This window comes from Phoenix dactylifera, chromosome 6 (genome assembly GCF_051530095.1).
Source record: "Phoenix dactylifera cultivar Ajwa chromosome 6, Ajwa_hap1_PhDact_Kaust_v1.1, whole genome shotgun sequence".
Lineage (NCBI taxonomy): Eukaryota > Viridiplantae > Streptophyta > Magnoliopsida > Arecales > Arecaceae > Phoenix > Phoenix dactylifera.
The window spans coordinates 32,188,396-32,209,996 of record NC_143195.1 but is presented as its reverse complement, the minus strand read 5'-3'; the positions used below and the strand labels follow the sequence as shown (position 1 = coordinate 32,209,996).

Genomic DNA, 21,601 nt, shown 5'->3' with positions numbered 1-21,601 from the left:
TAAAATATGCGAGGATCTGTGCGGGCGTGTGTTTAGTCCCACATCAGTTATTCGCTGGGTAGATCTTGGGTACTTATACAGGATCAAGGAACCCAAACAATACCTTCCGGCTAGCCATTTTGGGTGAGGTCCTGGGTTGTTACAAATGGTATCAGAGCGGACCCGGCCCATAACTTATGTGGACTAGGGGACACCGCAGCACGGATCCATTGGGGTTGACCACGAACCGATCGTGGTGTTTGTGATTAGATTTGAATGGATTTGAACCCTTAGCCTGACGAGGACGTCAGGGCTTGAACGGGGGGAGTATGTGAGGATCTGTGCGGGCGTGTGTTTAGTCCCACATCAGTTATTCGCTGGGTAGATCTTGGGTACTTATACAGGATCAAGGAACCCAAACAATACCTTCCGGCTAGCCATTTTGGGTGAGGTCCTGGGTTGTTACAGACCCTTGCAGTGTAAATGTCACTATGAATACACAGTGATTTATTATGCAAAATACAACAACTTATCATCTTATATACAGACCATTTCTCTCACTCATATCAAGGACTATAGAGGAAAAAATTTCTTCATACTGAAGGTCTATGAATCTTTACAAGGAAGTCCACAAACTGCCAAATAAACTGGTTATTAGGAAATAGCAAACGTATAAATATAAGTGGTGGGTTTATTAGTATTCTTTTACCAGGTAAAAATCAGATTGTTGGTCATCAGATTAGCCATTTCATTACCAAAATAACAAAGAGCACAATTGAATGCAATGCCAAACAGGGAAACTTCAAGACAGTGTGAATCGTTATCTGATACTTGGTTACCATATGGAAGCTTAAATAATATTTTGTTTCTTGCTCATTTGGGAGAGAGCTATGAGTCAACGATGATATATTTTCTTAGTTTTTTTTTCTTTTTAATGTTCTACATGATGCACTTTTTATGGAATGAAAATTGGTTTAATTGTGAATGTTACCACGTAGAACCATCATTATTTTAGACATAAAACCATTATTATTTTTCATTAAAAATGCGACATCGTACATGCAATTTATGGGTTTCACATGTTTTTATAAACATAGGAATGCACTGATGTGATAGAGTAATTTTCATTTATCTAACCTGGCATCTTTCTGAATCTTTCCGACAATACTTGGTTATTCTGTGCTAAGGTTGATTACTTAAATTTAAAAAGCAATGAGAGGTTAATGTTCACATCCAGGCCAAAGTGGGAATGATTGCAAAGTTTGGATGTTTCTGATTAGCAACCCATAAATCGACATGATCTCAAATCTTGATGCCATTTGCATATAGTTGGATGACAGTGACTTATTAGAAACAGATGCTTTTTTCCACTCTGATGATTTTTCTGGACACTAGCTTTTATTTAAAAATTAATTTGATAGCCAGTTTGTTTGTGGTTCCTTCTTTCTGATAACCATCTTGTAATTCTATCCTGCCTACTTATGATGATATCCTTCATTAAAATAAAGATCCATATAAAGTTATAGTTTGACCAAGAGAGTTGATTCTGTAGGAGCTTCTATCCACAATCCTTTGTTATGTAGTGAGCTTATTGTAGCTACAACATTGTGAGCAAACTTTATCTTTATGTAATGTTTTATGTGAACCTGCTGAAGTTGTATGAAAGTACAGTCCATAGTATTTCAAATAGCATGCTAGAATTATATATATATATATATATATATATATATATATATATATATATTCTTTAAAACCATTTATTGTTTCACTTTGTTATCATGTACTGCTTATGAGTTCTATATTTACAACTTTTGAAGAATCTTATACACTCAAGCACACACCTATGACCACATTTTAAGGCCTTTGAGAGCATCATCAATTTACTAATTCTAGAGCTTTCATGTTGATACTTGGTCTACTACACCTTTGATATTCATTGCAGGTTGGTTATTCATGAAGTCAAGAGTGACAAATCACTAATACATTAGCACTGAACAACAGAGAATCTTTCTGTCAATTTTATATAGAGGATGAAGTATGCCAATAAATATGTTTCAATATTTTGTGTTACAATAGTTCACTAATATAAACAATTGGGGTATTTCGTGTGTACTCATATTTCCTTTCTTCCCTCCTCGAAACACTTTGATTTGCATCCAAATTTAATTTTTTATCCATGTCGCAATATAGGACTCCATAAAACAAAATTAAGCTACAAGCATTACATGATACATTTATTAAATGCCATAATATACAAACAGTACTTGGCTTCTTGTGTGATTAAACCTACTTTTGAATTAATGTACTGTGACTTCTTGTCTACAAGGTAGGCTTGATTTTCCTTTGGGCACTTCTTTCCAAAAGGATGAAAGAAGTTAAGTCAAATTCAAATTAGTATCCTCTATGTTCTTCTCTTTGTAATATTTAGTTGCTCAGATCTTCCATTAATCTGATCACTATTGGCTTTCCACACATTAGCCATTGCATAATTTTGTGAACACCTGCTTTCTCTCTCACTCCATTGCATTCTCTCCTTCCAATTCATAAGATTCTCTTTTTTCTTTTTCTTCTTTTGTCTTTATCAAGTGTTCCAATTAAATTCCTACAAAGCTACTGTGTTACATGTAAGTCTCTCACATTTTGACTAATATGTACATACGCTTAATAAATCCATTCATTTGCAGAAAACCCTTGCCACTAATGCTTCATCAAAAGAACAATTGATATTATGTTGATATTCCTCTAAAATAGTCATGCATATTTAGTCAAGTTTTTAAAAGATTGTTTCAAAAAAGAAAAAACACCAAGCAGCTCTGATGATCCAAGATGAAATTCAATCATTCCCTTTTAGAAAGCCATCGAAGAGTATAATGGTTATTGTCATTCTTGGCAGTCAAAGTGAGTTAAAAAAAATTGACCGCAGTCAATGGAAAGGGTTTCTTTTGGAAAAACTACCATTTGTGTGTTTCTAAGTATAATAAATTGGGTTTTGTCTATAGTATTGAAGTTGTGCAGGGTTATGTGCAAAGTTCTTTTTCAATTGCTTCAGATTTTGATTTCATTTGAAATTGTTGTGATGGTCAGAATTGTCAGGGGGATGGTAACTGCTTCAATCTTTCCCCTAAGTATGCCTATAAATGTGGGGGGATGTTGGGATGCTCCTGCTGCCTCAATACACAGATGAGGTCAGCATCAAACGTGGACTTGTATCAATGTAGTGTAGATATGATTTATGTTCTTCGAAATGGGGTGCTAAACCCTGTAAGGACCACATACACAATTTTCAGCCCTAAAATCTCAAGCTAATGAAAGAGCTCATGCACCATTATGGATTGCAATGAATTCTAGAGATCTTCAAACCAAAAAGTGCACACAACCTTTAGATCCTGAAAAGTACGACCTGCTGTTGAAGGTTATATATCCTCCAAAATATTAACTCATGGAAAATGATTTCCCTAGTGAAAATTTTAGGAAGGAGAGTAATATGGCCAACACCAACCATCATTTTGATGCCAAAACATTTTGACGCAATTCGATGCCAAAACATTCAAAAGCATCTGTGTCAACTAGAAGAGCTAGGCAAAGTAAGAGCAGCATGATCCATTTAAAGCAGAGATCTGTGTAGGAGAATCAAGTAGAGGAGCATACCCGAACATCTGCTGATGGCTGTTTGACTTTGGCATGTCTGTTGACCAATGATTTGCCATGCTTCACTCCAGCAGATCTATTGGTGGATGAGATGTTCCTCATATCATCCTCCATTCAAACTGACTTCGAAAGAAGACCTTCTGTACAGGGCTTTATGTGCACCAACATATATCAAAGTATAGAGACAGTCTCTTTTGATCGAGCCACCAGAGGTATTTTAGTAAGTGAGCATAATGAATAGAAGAATTATAAGTTATTATCTGTCAATAAACAACAGACAAAGATCGTTGCTCGAGGAATGTTTCGAGAATATTAGATGTTTAAAAAAGGAATCTTGTCTATGGTGTGAAATAAATTTAAATAATATCAATGTCCTCTCACCGAACACAATTGTAGTGCACCAAAATCTCCGAAGTAGAATTTGCAATATTCTTGATTAGAAATTTTTGATTTTCTTGTTCTTCTTGAAATTGTCTGAGTGTGACAATGATATCCAATCTGGATCTTCCCCTAAGAATAGAATCATGCGGAGGAAGAATTCTCAAATAGAGCAGCATGCATTTTGTCAAGCAAACAATACTACCGAGAGAAGGCCAGATGGATTCAGATGCAGAATTTATGGAGCTTTAAAGAAGCTCAAAAAAGACTACATACATGATTCCCTCTTGGATTCATCTGGCTGGTTTTTTATGCCACCTTCCATGCAAGACATGTTGCCCGAATGAGTATTCCATTCCGAATCCCAGATAGATCTTGCAGTCACGGAGTACCTTTCTCAATGGAATTCTCATTTGGGCAAGAAGCCTTTCCATGGAAGGGAATGTAAGAAGCTCCTCCAGCTGCTGACACCCAAGGAAGTTTTGCTCCTCCTGTTCTTATAGAGCCCCCAGCTCTTGAGTTCTGCTGACATCTCCAAGACCTTGCTGTGTGTTGGTTTGATTGTTTGGTGCAACCTCCATGCAAGGGAAATGAAGGCAGGAGGCCATGCCAATTACCGAACGCACTTTTTTTTTTTGTTTGAAATATTTATTTGATGTACTTGAAAGATTAACATTACGGAGGCCTCATTATGTTATTTATGTATATAATGGACTCGGTGACATTTCATTTCAGTTGCCGTTATTTAATATTTTTGCTGTTCATCGAAATAAAATGATATTCTTGCATACTTAAATCCCATTTTTGGGCTGGAAAAGATAATTATTTATTTGGTAGGCAGTAGGTCAAACAAATATCTCTATTATTTTCTTCTTGTTATCTCTCATTTTCTGGTATCATGACTGATAACTACTGTAATAACTGCTAATATCTTTCCCCATTAAACTCAGTTCTGGGCTAAATGGACAAACAGATGCTGTCATTTTGGTTGGAGCAGGAACTTGCAATGATGAAAGGGGACCATCAATTGGAAATAAAGTCATCAATGCCAATTTCTCTACTCCTTGACGACCCTCTTTTTGTTTTTTTTGCGATCATTTTGACGATCTTATTGGCTGTCAAAATATGAAATTTGCTAATGCATCAAGGGATAGAGAAGTAGTGCAAATCAAGCCTTTTGTCAGATTCCAATATTATCTGATCAGTCTACTATGAAAAGTTGATTGAATTAGGATTATTTGTCAAGATTTTTCTACTGTTGTTACTTTCCAAATTGCAATTTTTTTTCTCACTCTCCTTCCAACTATTTGAAGATGTTGCAAAGATATTTTCCGGTGCATCTTAACACATCCAGACTATTTGATGACAAACTTTGTGTACACGGAAATTTTGATATGAATTTTACAGAGGAATAATTTTGGATATTATATAAACAATTACCGGAACCATAATTGTTTCGACCACATTTGATGGACCCTTGAGCCAATGCTGTTGATGTTCCCTGGACAATCAAATTCAAACCATAATTGGTTCGCTTTAAGCGTTGTTACTTATACGGAGTTTAGTGGGTTGCGAGCTAGTTCTCTTAAAAATCCTGCAAATGTTAATTTCATTTATTTTGATCATTCCAAACCATTTTAGCAAAAAACTCCAAATATTGACAAAAATCTCTTACAAACCATTTTGGCCAGCCTATGACATGGGCTAATTTTCTTCAAAGCATTACTATATACAGAAAATGGAAACCGTCGTTTTCAGAAATAGAGATTTTGCGCTGTTATTAAGACTTACCGCATGTTAAAGCTATATGAATTTTCTATATTTGCAATGTAGAGGATCCAATGCTGATTTTTTGTTTTTTCAGAGAAGGTGCTGCATGAAAACTAGCCAATTGGGCGAAAAATGATTGGGACTAAGGGTGTGTGTATGAATTTTGCTGGATCAATTCAATATATTGAAGCTATCTCGATACACTTTATGTGGAGAAACCTATTGATTTACGTGGAAAGAGTTATTAAACGCTTGTCATTAAGCCGTAAGACGAGAAAGAGAGTTAATGAGATATCTTGAAAGGCGAACTTTGCATATAATTAACAGTGTGAAAGTCAAAATACAATAAGAATAAGAAATCAAACTAAAGGCAGAGATGGTGGGTGCAACTGGTGAGTGAGAAGGATGGTGGAGGAAAATTTGTGCGAGTTAAAACTAAATAGTTGGTCGCATAGCACCAATTCCACTGGTAGCCAAGTTATCAATGGAAATGCTTTTGTAACCCAACCCAAACTGGCTGAAATGGGTCAAATCCTATCCCAGCTGAGATGGATACAACTTTGTTTCAAAAGGACGAAATAAATTACCAAGAGATGAATCCGTTGTTTTGGATGCTTAAAATACCCGTATTCTTACCATGCCCCTCCACCATTCTGAGGCAACCTATATCATATTGAAGGGAGACCCAAGTACTGCGATCAATTGGATAGCCAAACCAAATTCCTAACTTGACGGTCACTCGTTTCTTGTAGATATTTGAAAGATTACCTCTCCTATGCCTTCTTTTGAAACCACACACATATTTATAGAGAAGCGGACGATGTAGCTGGCTAGGTAGCTTCCGATGTTATAAATCATTTGGATAATTTTGTTTGGGATTTCACCATCCTTGCTTCCAATCAATTTCGTGAGCTTTTGTACTCTGATACCTATGGTTGTCTACATGAGGATTGTATGAATTATCCACCTCATCAGGAAAAAAAAAGCCCTTTCACTCATGTACTAGTAAATTTGGCACAATCAACTAGTAAAATTGGGAGAGGCCTATAGGAAACGTTGCACCTTTGAGTTGCTCTGAAGAACGTACGTATATGTGCATAAATTGCTCATGAACAACGTGGGGATTTTGTTTGGATTGTTTTATTCCATTTTCTTTACACTTGGAGCACAAAAATACAAGGAAGTAGCTTCAAAAGAATAGAAAGTCAAAACGAAGTTCTACAGTATCCCCAAACACAGCAATCCAATCCACACTTGCAGCAACTCAGCACCTGGGCAAATCTGCTGGAGGATGTGGAAGGGTCTCCAATGGACCCTTGCCATTCTTCACAATAAATGCCATAGAGAGACCCCAACTTGTATGAATCTCAAGGTGGCAATGCATGAACCACACACCTGCAATATTACCAATTAATTACATCTGAAAAATAAAGACCACAATCCATATAAACTGTATTGTGCTAGCTTAATGATCCAAAATTTTCCATACCGGGATTGTCAGCGATGAACCGAATGGCAGCCCATCCTCCGACCGGAACGCCGATCGTGTTCATGTATGGTGGATCGACGAGGTTGAACTCTGCGGTCGTTGGGTCGTAGTTCCCTGTGCCGTACCCTACAACGTAGAAGCTGTATCCATGCAAATGGATGGGGTGGTTCTCGGTCGACACAGTCCCGGTGTCCTGCAAGATGAGTTGCACCCTCGCACCATATTCTAGCACCCTGACTCTAGTCCCATTCAAGGACTGCGTATCATTTGGAATGCTGTTAGGTGCGCCGTTGACGAAATCATAGGCCTTCAATGGCACCTCAGGGAAATCATCCGTATAATGGCCATGCAAGCTGTTGTAGTAGGCTTGCAGCAACGAGATGCTGGGTCTCACAAAGGTGACGTTGTTCATCGACGCGGCGAAGACACCGCCATTGGGTCCTTGGCAGCTCGCGTTAGGAGTCAGGGAGTGGCATTGCTCCACGTTCAGTCCGATGGTGAAGAAGAGATCGGCGTCGATCTCGATAGGGAGGTTGGTGGCGTCGAGGCTCTTCAGCCCGTCCATGCCATTCTTCACGGCGAGGCTGTCGTTGAAGACCGGCAGCGGCGCTGGGAGGGCCAGAGAGGTGAGGCTGGCACCAGAGTACTGGAAGTGAGCCATGGCTGAGATGTTCTGGAATGGAACATTCTGGGCGGACATGTAAGGGCCTATCGCCATGGTATACTTGGCGATGGGCTGGTTGGCTTCCACCAGGACGTTGATGGTCTGGCCTGGGGTGATCATGAGCTGCTCCACCGTGAAGGCCTTTGTATACTCCCCGTCAGCTTCGACTATGGTGAGCTTGTGGTTGGCAATGGAGAAGAAGAACTCCATGTTTAGGCCTGCGTTTATTATCCTCAGAAGATATGTCTTGCCAGGGATCACAGCAATCTCGTACACATCTGGGATAAGCGTCGAAACAGCATCAGTCTATCATGTTATCGCAGGTAGGAAGAGATTGTTTCTCTCCTATTTGAGACTTTAAAACGATCATATATTATAAAACGAATTCTTCATGAGCTGCGGTAAATAGATTTGTGACATCAAAGCCCATCACGGCCATATAATCTTCATCACATCGCTGTGATATCGAACCACCTTATCCTCTATGCAACAAAAAGGAACAGAACTTGCATAAGATGCGAATAGACGACCACTTTACCATTCTCCGAGCAGTTATAGAGTGGCCCAGGGTGGCCGTTGATAGTATATGCATCCGCCGGCGGAGCACCTCCACCACTCGCAAGAATCCTCTTTTCCAGCTTCAGCAAGTCCTCGTACCAATACTCCCCTGTGACCACACCCCATTAGCTCTCAAATCCATTAAGAACCCTTACCAATCTCACGAGACTGGAGGGATGTGTTACAGTACGTACAATTAAATCGCGACAATTTGATAAAATTATCATTTTAACTTTCAATACTGGGTGTTTGATCGTGCAATAATACTTGATATCTCGTAAAAGTTTTAAATCATGAAATCCATTTTTTTTCTTGCTTCCATTAATTTTCCTTCTTCTTGACACCGTTTTGAAAACTTGCAAAAGTCCTCTTACAAAAATCTCTGCCTCAAGTGTGATAAAGTAATTCGCAAAAGGATTACAATCAAATATTTGAAATTGTAACCTTAATGCACCCTTTGACAAAGAGTTGAGAGAGAGAGAGAGAGAGATGATTACCCAAGATTAGTATATGCTCTTCGTAAGGGTTGGGGAAGGGGTAGGGTACCCCAGTGTTGGGGTATATCACAATGGCTCCATGGACTGTCCCACGGAGCCACGAGACGTGAGCATGCCACAAGAGGGTGCCCTTCTGCTGGACCAGGGTGAACTCGTAGGTGAACGTCTGGCCGGCCTGGATGGGGCATTGGGTGAGGTAGGCTGGTCCATCCGACCAGCAAGTTAGCCTCTGCCGGACCCCATGCCTACGACCACACACAAACACAAGGGGTTAGCCGCGTAGCTTGGAATTATGATGAGCCCATGCACACAAACGCACCCCGATAGGTGGTGTTGGGCTCGGTCAGGCATCAAGCTGTGGAACACAATCACATACACATGGTGGTGGACTAATTACTTACCAATGGATGGTGGCGTTGTATGGGGTCTCATTGGCGACCTTGACGATCACCCGATCGTCCTCCTGGGCATACACGACCGGACCCGGGTACATCCCGTTGATGGCGATGATGTCCTTTGTCTTGCAAAGCTTGGAGATCCTCTTCGTTTGTACCTTCGCAAGTAGGATACACACAATCAACAGCAACATTAAACAAGCATGCAAAAATTCAATTATAAAGGCGGTGATAAAGCTAAAGATATTGATCCTAGGTCTCTGCTGAAACCATCAAGAGATTTTGCTCATTAACTAACTGGCACCTTCTAGTGGATTTTACATATACATAACATAGACATTTTTTTTTTTATAAAAAAAATGAACAACAATTACCAATCAAAGTTAATTATGACTGCTAATTCTGCCAATATTGTTTGGAGCATATGTGAGAATTGTGCAGATTCTTCTGCAGGTTTAAATAAAATGTCTCCGTAGACACCCTAATTATGTTCAGATCGAATTGCAGTGAAGCCGCAGATTAGGAGCTAATAGATTGTCTTTTAAACATTCCTAGGAATTAATTTCTTCTAAATTGTAGATATATTACCCGTGTTGTGATACAGTAATGACTGATTTGTGCCCTGTGTCACTCGGCAATGAAGTTCTATACAGCTAAAGTTGTGATACAGTAATGACTGATTTGTGCCCTGTGTCACTCGGCAATGAAGTTCTATACAACTAAAGTTGTGATAGCTCCATATGCAATGGCTCCATTGACTACTGAATACAATATTCGTTGTTCTAATAGATTCCTTCAACTACTCTAAACTACTATAACTTGATCTGGATTTCTGGCCATGTTTCATGTTGCAGTATGTCGACCCCTATTTAAGTTGGAGTTGCATGTGTCTTTGCGCTTGCAAGTTGCAAAAAACAAGGGGAAAAAATGGGGAGAGGGGGGTACGTAGCTGCAAGTTGTACTGATTGAGCTTGTAGATGCTCCCATTAATGCCATCAAAGAGCTATCAAGAGAGCTTATTTGCAAGGAGGTTTGATTGAGTTTCGCTAAGGCCGGCCACAGCTTCGACGGATGGGATCGAGGTGGCCTTGCACATTGCAAGAGCAGCAAATAAACCATGTCAAACCAACAGGACTTGGCTCGGTTGGTTAGCAACCCGCTCCTCAATGCATGCATTGGGTATGGGGTTGTCAAATGAGAGCTATTCACGAGCCAACTCATTCCACTAGCTCAATTAGCATATAAAAATAAACAACAGCTAGGCATATGTACTCAAGCTCAGAGTGATTATGCTCAAAATTTGAATATATAAAATATATAGCATATACATTTTATATTATATTTAATTATTATTTTATAAGAAAAATAACTTATATATTTATTAGTTACAAATAAAAAAAATATACTGTATTTCAACTACAAATTAAGATATAATCATAATAATTTAGCTCAAGGCATATAAATGGAACCCTTAGTAGATTCTAAGCCATCGCCAGGTAAAAAAATATATATAGAAAAAGAAACATGGGAGAGAGAGAGGCGTGATAACAGAGAAAGAGACCTTGAAGTCGTAGAACCTTGTAGATCCTCCCACAGGCCACTTATGGGGGGCTCCTAAGCCAAGTGGAACGTAATAGAACAGCAACAAGCTGAGCCAAACCATGAGGTGAGAAGACCAAGCCATATGATATATCTAGAGCCGAAGGATGGAAGCTAGGAGTGGCGCGAATGAGAAAGAAGGGAAAGAGGAGACCCTCCTTATAAGTATTGTTTCGAGTTCTCCTAGCCTCCTAGAGCAGGGAGAGAAAGAGACGCTGCTGTGACAAGGATTTATTCAGATGTGCATGAGAGCAAGAAGAGCAGGTTTCATGATTCCTCCAACCCATTGCTCGTCATCATACGCTGTCGGATAGAGGTGGCGCCAAAGAAACATTACTCTTTACGCTTTTGGTGGCCCTCCTCCCTCGATTTCTTGTCCCCACAGGGGAGGGAAGAGGTAAAAAAAATTTAAACAGTCCCGGCCGTTGACTCAGACGACAGAGACACCGCAAACCCTAACTGCCCTGCTGTGGGACCCCATTTTTGGAATCAAGTATCCCACGCCCGCCACCCCATCTAGCCGAGATGAAACTGAGAGAACTGAGACGCTGGACTTCGATTAAAGTTGATGAAAACAGACAAAGGAAAGAAGAAAGCTGGAAAGGCCAGAAAGAGAAACACTTGCAGCTGCGCTCTCAAAGGAGTTTTACTGTGGTCAATTGCAGGGAAGCTTGGAGAACCTTTTGGAAGGAAAAGTAGACTAATAAAGTGGCTATCTTTCAGGAGACAACGAACATAGCTTTCCTTTCCTGCACTTTATAGTGGCAGTGGCACGCCTTTGGATGCTGAGATTGCTTGTAAGAGCTTAACCAGAACATGGCTATTCGGAAGCCATCACTACTCTCTCATGCTTTTACTTTGGGCCTGCCTGCTTTATTTGTCTTCATTTGCTAGAGCTTAGAACTTATGCAACTATTTTTATAGAGCTATCCAGGCGTGGCAAAGCCGGCATACCAGTGCACAAGCGCCAAGGCCCCTCTTGTTCACTGGAAAGAGAACATCCAATGCAGCATGGTAAAAAATATCAAGGATGCAGTTTTTGAAACCATTTGTACTTTTTTGTTTTTGCAAAATATTCTTTATATACTTTTAATAGTCGGAGATACCGAAGTAAACCACAGCTTTGTCAATATTATTTTAATAATTCACTCTTCTAGGGAGGTTTTTTTTTCCAGCAAATCGGAACAAAATTACACCATTCTACTATAGATACATTCATGGGAATCAAAAAACAAGATCTTCAAAATTCGGGATGGTAGATCAGCCGTAGCATTCCATAATATAATTCATGTATGATTGGCTACGTAAAGATTTTATATTTTCAATATTGTTAATAACTTGTGGAAAGGTTCTTATATCTACAATGTTTGGTGCACACATGTAGGCAGATGCATGCGTAAAAACAAGTAATTTACATTTTAAACCACTTACTTTAAGCATTTGCATGAGTTATATAAATTGGTGCAACCCCCACCTGAAATAAAAAAAGAAAAAGCAGCAAAATGAGGGGATTCTACCTTACATTTGCATTGAATCGACCATCATTAGAACCCAATAAGCCACTCATTAGTCGATCCACTCTATGCTCTTAATATTAACCTGTCCCTAGCTAAAACCTGAATGACATCCCTAGGTTTCCAATGATTGAAAGGTACGGTGCAACCAAATCGAGGATGACATTCTACCTTACACCCCCTGATCTCAGCCTCGCATCTGATATATTAGACTTAACCGGATGAAGGAACATCGATCCCTAGTAATCTACTAACTATCCGTTAACATTGTGAAGCTCTCGCTTAAGTTAATCCAGATAAAGAAGAACAAGCCGTCCAGCACCAAAACTCCAAATAAAACAGGCCAAAGAGGAGAAAACAACGCATCACGGTGTTGATGCCTCCCTTCCATTCATGTTCGAGATTATAGTATTGGAGCAGAAAAAAACTGCGATCATTGTTAGCCTAGATGCACAAATATAATTGATAAATTTAAAAATTTCAAATATTCAAAAACAATAAATAAGAAGAATAAATTAACAAATAATTAACTTGACAATATAATAATAAAATGAAGAAAGAGAGAGAAGATGGTCTGTGGATCGAAGTACGCTGATGCGCTGTCCTAGGAAAGTTTATGCCCTCCACGCACGGGTCTGCTGGCACAGATCTCCTAGAGATACGATGACCCAATACAGAACCACGTCTTCCCCATCAGTGCGGCTCCAGGAAAGAAAGAAGAGCACATTCACGCTTGCAGATAGCTCAAAAAAAACTTAGAAAAATTATGAGAAGAAGAAAAAGAATTTTTATTTCTTTTCTCCCCAATGATCTCTAGAGCTTTTTATATAGGCTCAGGCATATCAAAAGAAGAAGATTCCCCTCCCGCGGATTGATGACGTGTCTTCTTGTGCTTCTTTGATTCTTTGGCTTATTGCATCTTGGCCGTTCATGCTTCCTTCCTTCTTCCAGAGACCTTTCCATGCCTGCTGTTGCGTTGGATACATGACACTTGTTATGATTTGCTTTTTTTGAAAATTTTTCCATGTTTGTTTCTTTGTTTGTGCACGGATGCTAGTTGGTGGAGGACCCACATATACCTTCAAGAGGGTGGGTACATCTTTGTGCATGGCCACACGGCAACAAAATCAGCCGGCGGGAGCGGTTGACCAAAACCCATGCAGACGTAAGGAGTGCACCTAAATAACACAGTAGCAGTCTAATTTCTCTCAGAGAAAATAATAATAATAACAACAGTAATAAAAATAATAACAATTGGTTCTCTGTGAAATCCCCCAGCTTATATGCTAACTGCTGTCTCTCTCGTGCACCAAAACTCGCCAATCGACTATGATGTGTAACACTTCACCTACAATAAACAACTAATTAAAAACTAAGAGACTATAGCTAACCTCTTGACTCATTAGTTTACTCCATCGAAAAAAAAAAGGAGTGCAGCATGCATGATATACTACATGTTTGCATGCGAGATACTCTCTCTCACTATATGAGTATGAGCTGTCTTTTCTTGTTGTACTTGCACATCATTGTTTGACAAAGTTATCATTTCTTTTGCTCAACGATGAAAAGGGGTTGGTGGAAAATAGACCTCTTTGCAATATTTAATTAATAGAGTCGTGAATATCTGAAGATAATTACCATTGTAGGTCATGTTGAACCAGGTCTGAAAAGATCTGAGTTCATCTTGGAAATTAGACACGTTGTATGAGTCCATTGAAGCCTATAATAAGTTTGATCCTAGTTCAGATTTTGATTTGCAAGAAAATTATAGTCAGGTGTTGTTCTCGCCGTGGTCAAGGCTAATAAGGTATCTAATTGATGGACCAGGTTTAGGTCTCATAGTAACGAGCCCCTGACCTAGTAAGGTATAAAGCCCTTGTAGCCTGATAATAGGGTTCGCAATGGGATCCGGCCAATAGGGTTCTCTTTTGAGTTGGGCTCCAGAATACGGATTTTATTGGCTACAGGTTCAGGTTAAGCCTTGGTGGTGCAACTTGCATGTAATGCTTAGTCTGATGTTAGTAATTTCTCTTTTGACTCGAGTAACAAGCATACTTGATAGTGTGTGTAGTCTGTTGTGTATAGGGTAGAGTCCAGTCAACTGAATCTCAAGTCAAATCAAGTTAGGGGAAACCAAAAAAAGAGGTTTGGCAATAATAATCCAAGCTATGAAACATTATTTAATATCTTAAAACTACCTGCAAACTAAAAATTATATAATTTGAAAAACCTCAAGTGATTAAAATGGACATCAAACTAATGACCCATCTTAGAATTTTGTTCAAGAGAGTTTCGAAGGGGGAAGGACATAGAAAAGCAGGAAGATCTTATAGGCAGTAGCCCGGGCATTCTGTACATCGCTGCCGTCCTTCGTGACTGCAGGAAGTCGATGGTTGGATACACCAAGCAAGCCCCCAAATCTAATGGTCTCCAACTCCATCCTAGGCCTCCTTTTAGTCCGACTTCCCTAATGTTAGGTGGTAGCATGTCAGGCTTAGCTAAAGCTACTCACACACAGCAACTCCAGCTGCAACCGCCAAAGCAAGAGAGTAGGGGTACATACAAAATTCTGCTACTCAAATGTACTCTTTAATGCTCCCGATCTTTGTTCTTTAGCCAGTAGCCTAATCTTTTGGTGGCCAAATTTCTTGGTAATTTACTATGAATTTGACTAATCCAATTCAAATCAGGTAATCATCTAGATCAACTACCAAGTTTACGGTATTACCTGCTATCAAGAACAGCCATGCTTCAGTGAAGGCCAACCTATTTATTTGCATCTCTAATCAAGGAAACAATCTTTCGTAGCGAATTGCTTCGTGACCACACAAAAATCTGGCTCCATCCGTGATCTTAGTGACATATTATTTACTTCACAACAGATGTTCTTGGCTTGTTTAGGTCACGTAACTAATAATAAAATAAAAAGAAAGCTGCTTGGACTGAAGGAGAGCATGATAATTACAATAAACATGCAAATTCTCAATAATTATTGAGACTCAAATAAATTTAAAATTAAAACAAGAAATGTGTCATTTCTAATTGATTATGCGGTCAATCCGGCAGCACCGATCTTGTGGCTTCAAACTGCTCCATGCTCTTGTTCCATGATAAATTAATTAGATCGGGAACCATAAATCATTCGAGAGATCAATTGCTTAAATTCATTGTTTTAGAGGCACTTCGGTGCAACTTGAAGCTCATCCTCACTTCCTAAAGTTGTGAAGCTGGAAGAAAACCAGATTTGAACTTCCCCTCGTTTTCTCCAAGCCTTCTGACGATATACTGCCAATTGGAGCAGCTACAACCCGAGCAGGCAACCCTTCATTTCTGATCTGCACTGGTTGGGAAATGATTTGGTTCAATAATGTGGATTCAATTAGCCTTTTCTCATATCCTATCCTGGGGAAAAGAGTGCAGAGCTACCTCATAGATCATTCACAAGGTGGCTTTGGAGATTTTGAGTGCTTTGCTTCGCATCATGGTATCCATCGCTAGGAAGCAGTACCCAGAAGATCCACTCAAGAGGTTTGCAACACAAATAGCTCTTAAATAAACGAAGTGGATCAGCTTCTCCAACCATGGCACAAGGTAGTGCTTTGTACTACCATGTTGGTTGGAACTTAAAAGGTACGTCTCTTTAACCTGGCTACACTGGCCGCACCAAACCAACGAGTTCTCTATGACTCCATGGACGTACTCAAAACAGAGATGCTATCCATGCAATGGCGCACGTAAGGTCATTAATTGGTTTGCAGGGGGCAACCAAAGTAATAATGATTGACCAAATAATGCACACTATTTATTATTTAACGAGGCCATGGTCCCTTTCTGTCATCAAAGCCTATAGAAATTTTCATGGAATTTGATTGCCCCAAATTGCTATTTCCCATTGACATCATTTTCCCTTGAGAGATTGCCCGTGCATCGCAGTGTCTTAAACTGGAGCTGATAGCAATTTTTTTGTATTATATAATGTCGATCTTCCACATAAACATATCATAATTATTTATTCTTGCGTGACGGGTGCATTTCATGGGTTTTCTACTGGTAAAATAATAAGGTGCTCTGTTCTCCTCGTTTCATTCTTGTACGAAACCCCAGAGACTTTTATCAGGAGCATGCGTAACATATAGAACCGAGTAAACGAGGCTGAGAGAGTATTATTTAAAGAAGATGATAACTTCTACTGATACCGAGACATGAAGGGAAGAAGCATTGATGTCAGAATAAGTCTACCTTGCAAAAGGCTTTAGCCAGCTCTTTGCATCAATTTACATGGCTCTGCCAAACTCTCTTTGCCCGGGAGAATTTAACAGTATTGGCAATGCAGAAAAAGATAAGCCAACAAACACCACCACCTCCACTATTTTCAAGTACAATGTTTGGGAGTAATGAAAGATTTTATCTTGCAAGGTAAAACGAAATCACGGCATTCTCACAAAAGTGCCGAACCAGGCGAGAATTCCGGCAGCCTCCGACGAACTTAAACGACAAAGCCACCCTCAAAAGAAATAGAGGGAAAAAAGAGAAACAAGAAATAAACAGGGCCAATGAACCCCTTTGCGGATCCGGTCCATGCTATATCCGGTCCTTAATAGATCCATTTCAATGTACCCCAACATAATATTATTGCATAGGTTTTGGGCTGAGACCCATCCTGGCCCAGCCCATGTTGTTATTTGCCTAAAGCAGTGCAAGACTTGATATTCTTCTAGTGTTTGGATTACTAAAATGATTTTTTAATCTTGATTTGTTATGATCTAGTTGTCATGTGAGGCTACGAGTGTTCTTAGACTTGCTGTAAATACAACTGCTGCTTGACTTCTCAAGCTGGCTGTTCTTTTCAACTTATGCATCGCTTAGAGACATGTATTAAACACAAGCAAGAATGATGATGTTATGCGTGAGCTACCTGGGACCCTCTACTACGCTGTCAAACTAAACCTAAACTCAGCCCAACCCAAAGACTAATGAGTCGGATGAAAAAGGTCATGGGCTAGCCCAATCTAATATGCTTCACAAATGACAGGTGATAGATGGCTTTGATCCAGTCTTGACTTACCATACCGAGAACTTTCACATGGGCAAGCGTATGGACAATTTTGGATGGTGATTTATTATTTGTTAACCGAAGTGAGAACTTTCACAAGGGCAAGTGAGAATTTTTTGAGGCTCCAAAGATTGTCGATGGAAGATTGTCAGTTGTAAAAGTCAAATATTTTATAGAAAATAGTTGGCAGTTTATTATTTTTAACCCAAGGGCAAGAGTTCTGGCTTTACATAATTTGCTAGTAGATTTCTATACAAGTTGCTGAGAAAATACTTGGTTCAAATTTGTGCACCACTCTATCATTTCATTTTATGTATGTGCACCTTCATAATTAGAGGAATTCTCTATCCATAGCTCTTGTCATGGGAAACCAACAACAAAATCAGTAGAAAATTATAAACAGCAAGTTTTTTACTTTAAACTAGTTCTTATTAAGGCATCAACCTATTTCAATTGGTTTCCTTGAGGACAGAAAGATATGATGATGTTCTTAAAGCCTTGAGATATTCCATGCTACATAGACACAAGGAAAAACAAGGTGATAATTCAATTAGAGATATCATGTATATTGGTATCATCAAAATTTTAGATCAAGAAGAAGAAGACGACGACGAAAAAGGAGGACTAGAAGGAGAGAAAGAAAAAAAAAGAAAAAAAAGGAGGAGAAGGAGGAGGAAGAGGTTAGTAAACCTTCATCTGAATATTTTATTAGTCAATAAAAGCGTTTAGGCTAATAATATTTTATTAGTCAATAAAAGCGTGCAGGCTAATAACAATGGTCACCTACTGCTCAACTCTGGTTGATGGCTGCTGTCTCTTAGAAATACTTGTATGACAAATAGACATTGATGCACATCAAATATTAAAGATGAGATGCAGCAACCTAGCTCATGACCATGGAAAAAGGGAAGGAAAAAAAAATCATGTTATACCTCACCGAATGTAAACAAGGAAAATCAGATATTATCTAAACCAAAAAATGAAATGATGCCTTATATCATCAAAAACCCCTTCAAATTATCTTTTACTAATCATATGCTCCAGGACAAGTATATATCATGGTCAAACAGTCAGATATGACTTGGATGATTTTGTGCTGTTAATGTCTGTCAATTCCACCTCATAATCACATTACATAAAGTAACTTAAGCTTCTTGCCTTGTTTAACACCAAAACAATTGATGAGAAATAAGCAGCAAACACTTACATGTACCAACAATCTTGTTGAATCAAAACTGTCCTCACGAAGATAAATCTCTTTCTTGTATACATGTGGAAGCTTCCACCCATCTTTCCCTCCAATATAATATATACCTAAATATGGTAGACAATATAATATCTGTCACTTAAACTCCTTTACATAGTTAATATTTAGGCCTAATGATGACAATGTAGTACACTACTACTGTCTAATTTCTACTGCGAGTACGGGTCCCGAAATCCCTGTAAAGCCTGCCACAAAACAAAAAAGAAGGCCGAAAGGAAGGAGGCTCTCTCTGGGCCTGATGCGGCACGATACTCCTTTCCCTTCCGTGTGCTCTTCCGAAGTGCAATCATCGCATTTAACAACTATGTGTACTGAAGTCTTTCTTTCCTTCTTTAAGAACTCTTTATTTCTTTCTTTCTTTTCACCGTAAACTTCCTCCTGGAAAATAGTCATCGGTCATCACCAGTACCTTGTTCCAGATGCGTCACATCTCGTCCGTCCGGCTCGGGGGGAGCGGATCCGGTCGGAACCCGGTTCGTTGCAGCCTCTCGGCGGCCATGGCCTCTGAGACGCGCCGCAGCCGCGCGGCCTCGTGCCGGTTGGTGCCCAGCGACGATGGCGACACCTCGTTGCAGTCCGCGAAGTACTTCCCCGATACGCCCGCCATTCTCGGATGCGTCGCCACATAGCACGTCGTCGCTGCCGCCTGCGGTGCACCACACCGTGCATTTTTATCATATTTAGTTATTAATTTTTCTTAAAATAAGTTTTCTTCTGATACATGAAGATGGCTGATTATTAGATTATCGTCGTCTTCGTCATCATCACCAGTGGTCGCCGTTCTCACCTGAGGAATCGTCTTGAGGAGCTTGGACGCCAGAAAGAAGGCCAGATCTGCCGTCCAAAGAGAAATCAAGAGCCAGGATTTCAGGTTGGAATCAGATCGTAAGGTCTAGATTTCTTTTTTCTTTTACTAAAATAAGGTATGTATTTTAAATGAATGGCACCTGTGACGAAGCCCTCGCGATCTCGGGTGAGCCTGGTTCGCACGATGCCCGGATGGACGCAGTTCACGGTCACGTCCGCGTCCATCTCCTACCATATAAATAGGAAAAAAGATAAAAGCTAGAAGAAAGAAATCGTTAATAAGATGATGATGATTAGGGGATAGATTTGGACGTGTCACGTGAGAGGATGGTGGTTTGTTACCTTGAGCCGCTCGGCGAGCTCCTTGGTGTGGAGCACGTTGGCGAGCTTCGATAGAGCGTAGGCTCGCGTAGCATCGTACGGTCTGGAGATGATCACCAGAGAAAAAATATATATATGCAGATATATTAGATAATAAAGTTTTCATTGAAAAAAAAAGTTGGGAGAGGAAATAAGAGGAGGTTAATTAATTGATGGGAATTGGAACGCCGGCTCACATTTTCTTGCGGGTGATAAGATCGAGATAACGGATCCCGTCGCCGGAGAACCAGCCGTGGATGCTCGAGGAAACGTTCACGATGCGGCCATGGATCCCCGTCTCCCTCGCCGTCTCCACCATCCTATTTAGCAGCAGCTTCGTCAACAGGAAGTGACCTAAAATAAATTGAATTTCCGGAAAAGGATATGAGAAGCAAATTGGAGAATGAGAAGCTTCCAGAAAAGGAAAAAATGGTTGGTATCGTACGACTGTCACTCACCCAAGTAGTTGGTGGCGAAGGTCATCTCGATCCCGTCCTCCGATATAGCGTGATCATGGGAAAATTTGCCCGCATTATTTCTGCGATTATTCTTTGGAAACTTTAGACTGGAAAAAAAAATCGAGAGAGAAGGAGAGGAGTTGCAATTTTATGAGACATACATGAGGAGGTGGAGGGGAAGACCGAGGGAGAGGAAACGGGAGGCGAAAGAACGGACGGAGGAGAGGGAGCTGAGGTCGAGGGGCAGGACGATGATTTGGGATCCGGGAAAGTCGGCGGCGATCCGGGCCTTGGTCTCCTCCGCCGCCTTGAGGTTCCGGGCGGGGAGGACCAGTCTGGCCCCGCGCTTCGCCAGCACCCGCGCCGTCTCGGCCCCGATCCCCGACGTCGCCCCTGAAAAGAGAAGAAGAAGAGATTAGATTGAGATAAAGAAAAGGAGATCGGATATCTCGTGCTTTGCTTCCAGCAATAGTGTTAGCAGTACCGGTGATGATGGCGGTCATGGAGCTGAGGTCGGGGGAGGCTTCGGTGACCTCCTCCGCCGTCGATTTGGATCCGAACCCGCTCGCGCCGGCCGAGCCCATCAGGTACTTCACCGTCTCCAGCATTTATTTCTTTGCTTCTTTCTTTCTTTCTTTCTTCTTCCAAGGTTAAAAGTCTAGTCGTGAGGAGAAAGGGTTCAAGGAAGGGAAGGGGAGAGCGGTGATGAGGCCGTGGCTTTGGAAAGAAGGCAACTGGTCTTTGTGGTGTCAGGTGTGAGGGAAAAGGCGCCGCCCCGCATTTTATTTATAGTCAAAGCGAGAGAGACGGGGAGGAATTGGAAAGAAGAGAGGAGAGAGAGAGAGATAAAAACTTAAATAAGAGAGTCAGGTCACAAGAGTCCTTTGCAGTGGGAGAGAGAGAAAAGTAAGAAATTACAGTGTTTTTCAACGAATACCTGCAACGGAGGGACGGGATGGGGAAAGGGTACGTTTGATGCGCGTGGATACATAAATCCGAAAGCCGTGTTAACTTTAGTAAAGGCATCCATTACGTGGACTCGGCACGTGTGAGCAAAAAAGAAAAAAAAAGTTAGGAACCAAAGAGTCAAAGACGCTGGAACGGAAGAGGGGAAGGATTGGGTACGTGAGGGACAACGTTTTCAATGCTTATATATCAAATTTTT

The 21,601-nt window shown here is 40.3% G+C and overlaps 2 protein-coding genes across 3 annotated transcripts; both read right to left on the bottom strand.

Annotated features, from left to right (window-relative positions):
- Positions 1-6,884: 6,884 nt before the first annotated feature.
- LOC103707700 (laccase-6-like) lies at positions 6,885-11,175 on the bottom strand. Its single transcript, XM_008792290.3, has 6 exons — positions 10,940-11,175; positions 9,385-9,536; positions 8,984-9,228; positions 8,467-8,595; positions 7,265-8,206; positions 6,885-7,170 (listed from the first exon to the last, which is right to left on the bottom strand). Exons 1-6 carry the CDS (start codon positions 11,060-11,062, stop codon positions 7,040-7,042), a joined length of 1,722 nt encoding a protein of 573 aa, XP_008790512.3. The 5' UTR covers positions 11,063-11,175; the 3' UTR covers positions 6,885-7,039.
- A 7,446-nt stretch (positions 11,176-18,621) lies between these two features.
- Positions 18,622-21,267, bottom strand: LOC103707701 (short-chain dehydrogenase TIC 32 B, chloroplastic). 2 transcript variants are annotated; one of them, XM_008792291.5, is made up of 8 exons: positions 20,921-21,267; positions 20,598-20,829; positions 20,437-20,516; positions 20,176-20,332; positions 19,961-20,042; positions 19,759-19,846; positions 19,599-19,645; positions 18,622-19,457 (listed from the first exon to the last, which is right to left on the bottom strand). In XM_008792291.5, exons 1-8 carry the CDS (start codon positions 21,042-21,044, stop codon positions 19,236-19,238), a joined length of 1,032 nt encoding a protein of 343 aa, XP_008790513.3. In that variant the 5' UTR covers positions 21,045-21,267; the 3' UTR covers positions 18,622-19,235. The 2 variants fall into 2 exon arrangements, with proteins under 2 accessions (XP_008790513.3, XP_088579833.1); XM_088723707.1 differs by having other exon boundaries at positions 20,437-20,527; positions 20,598-21,241.
- Between the last annotated feature and the right edge of the window lie 334 nt (positions 21,268-21,601).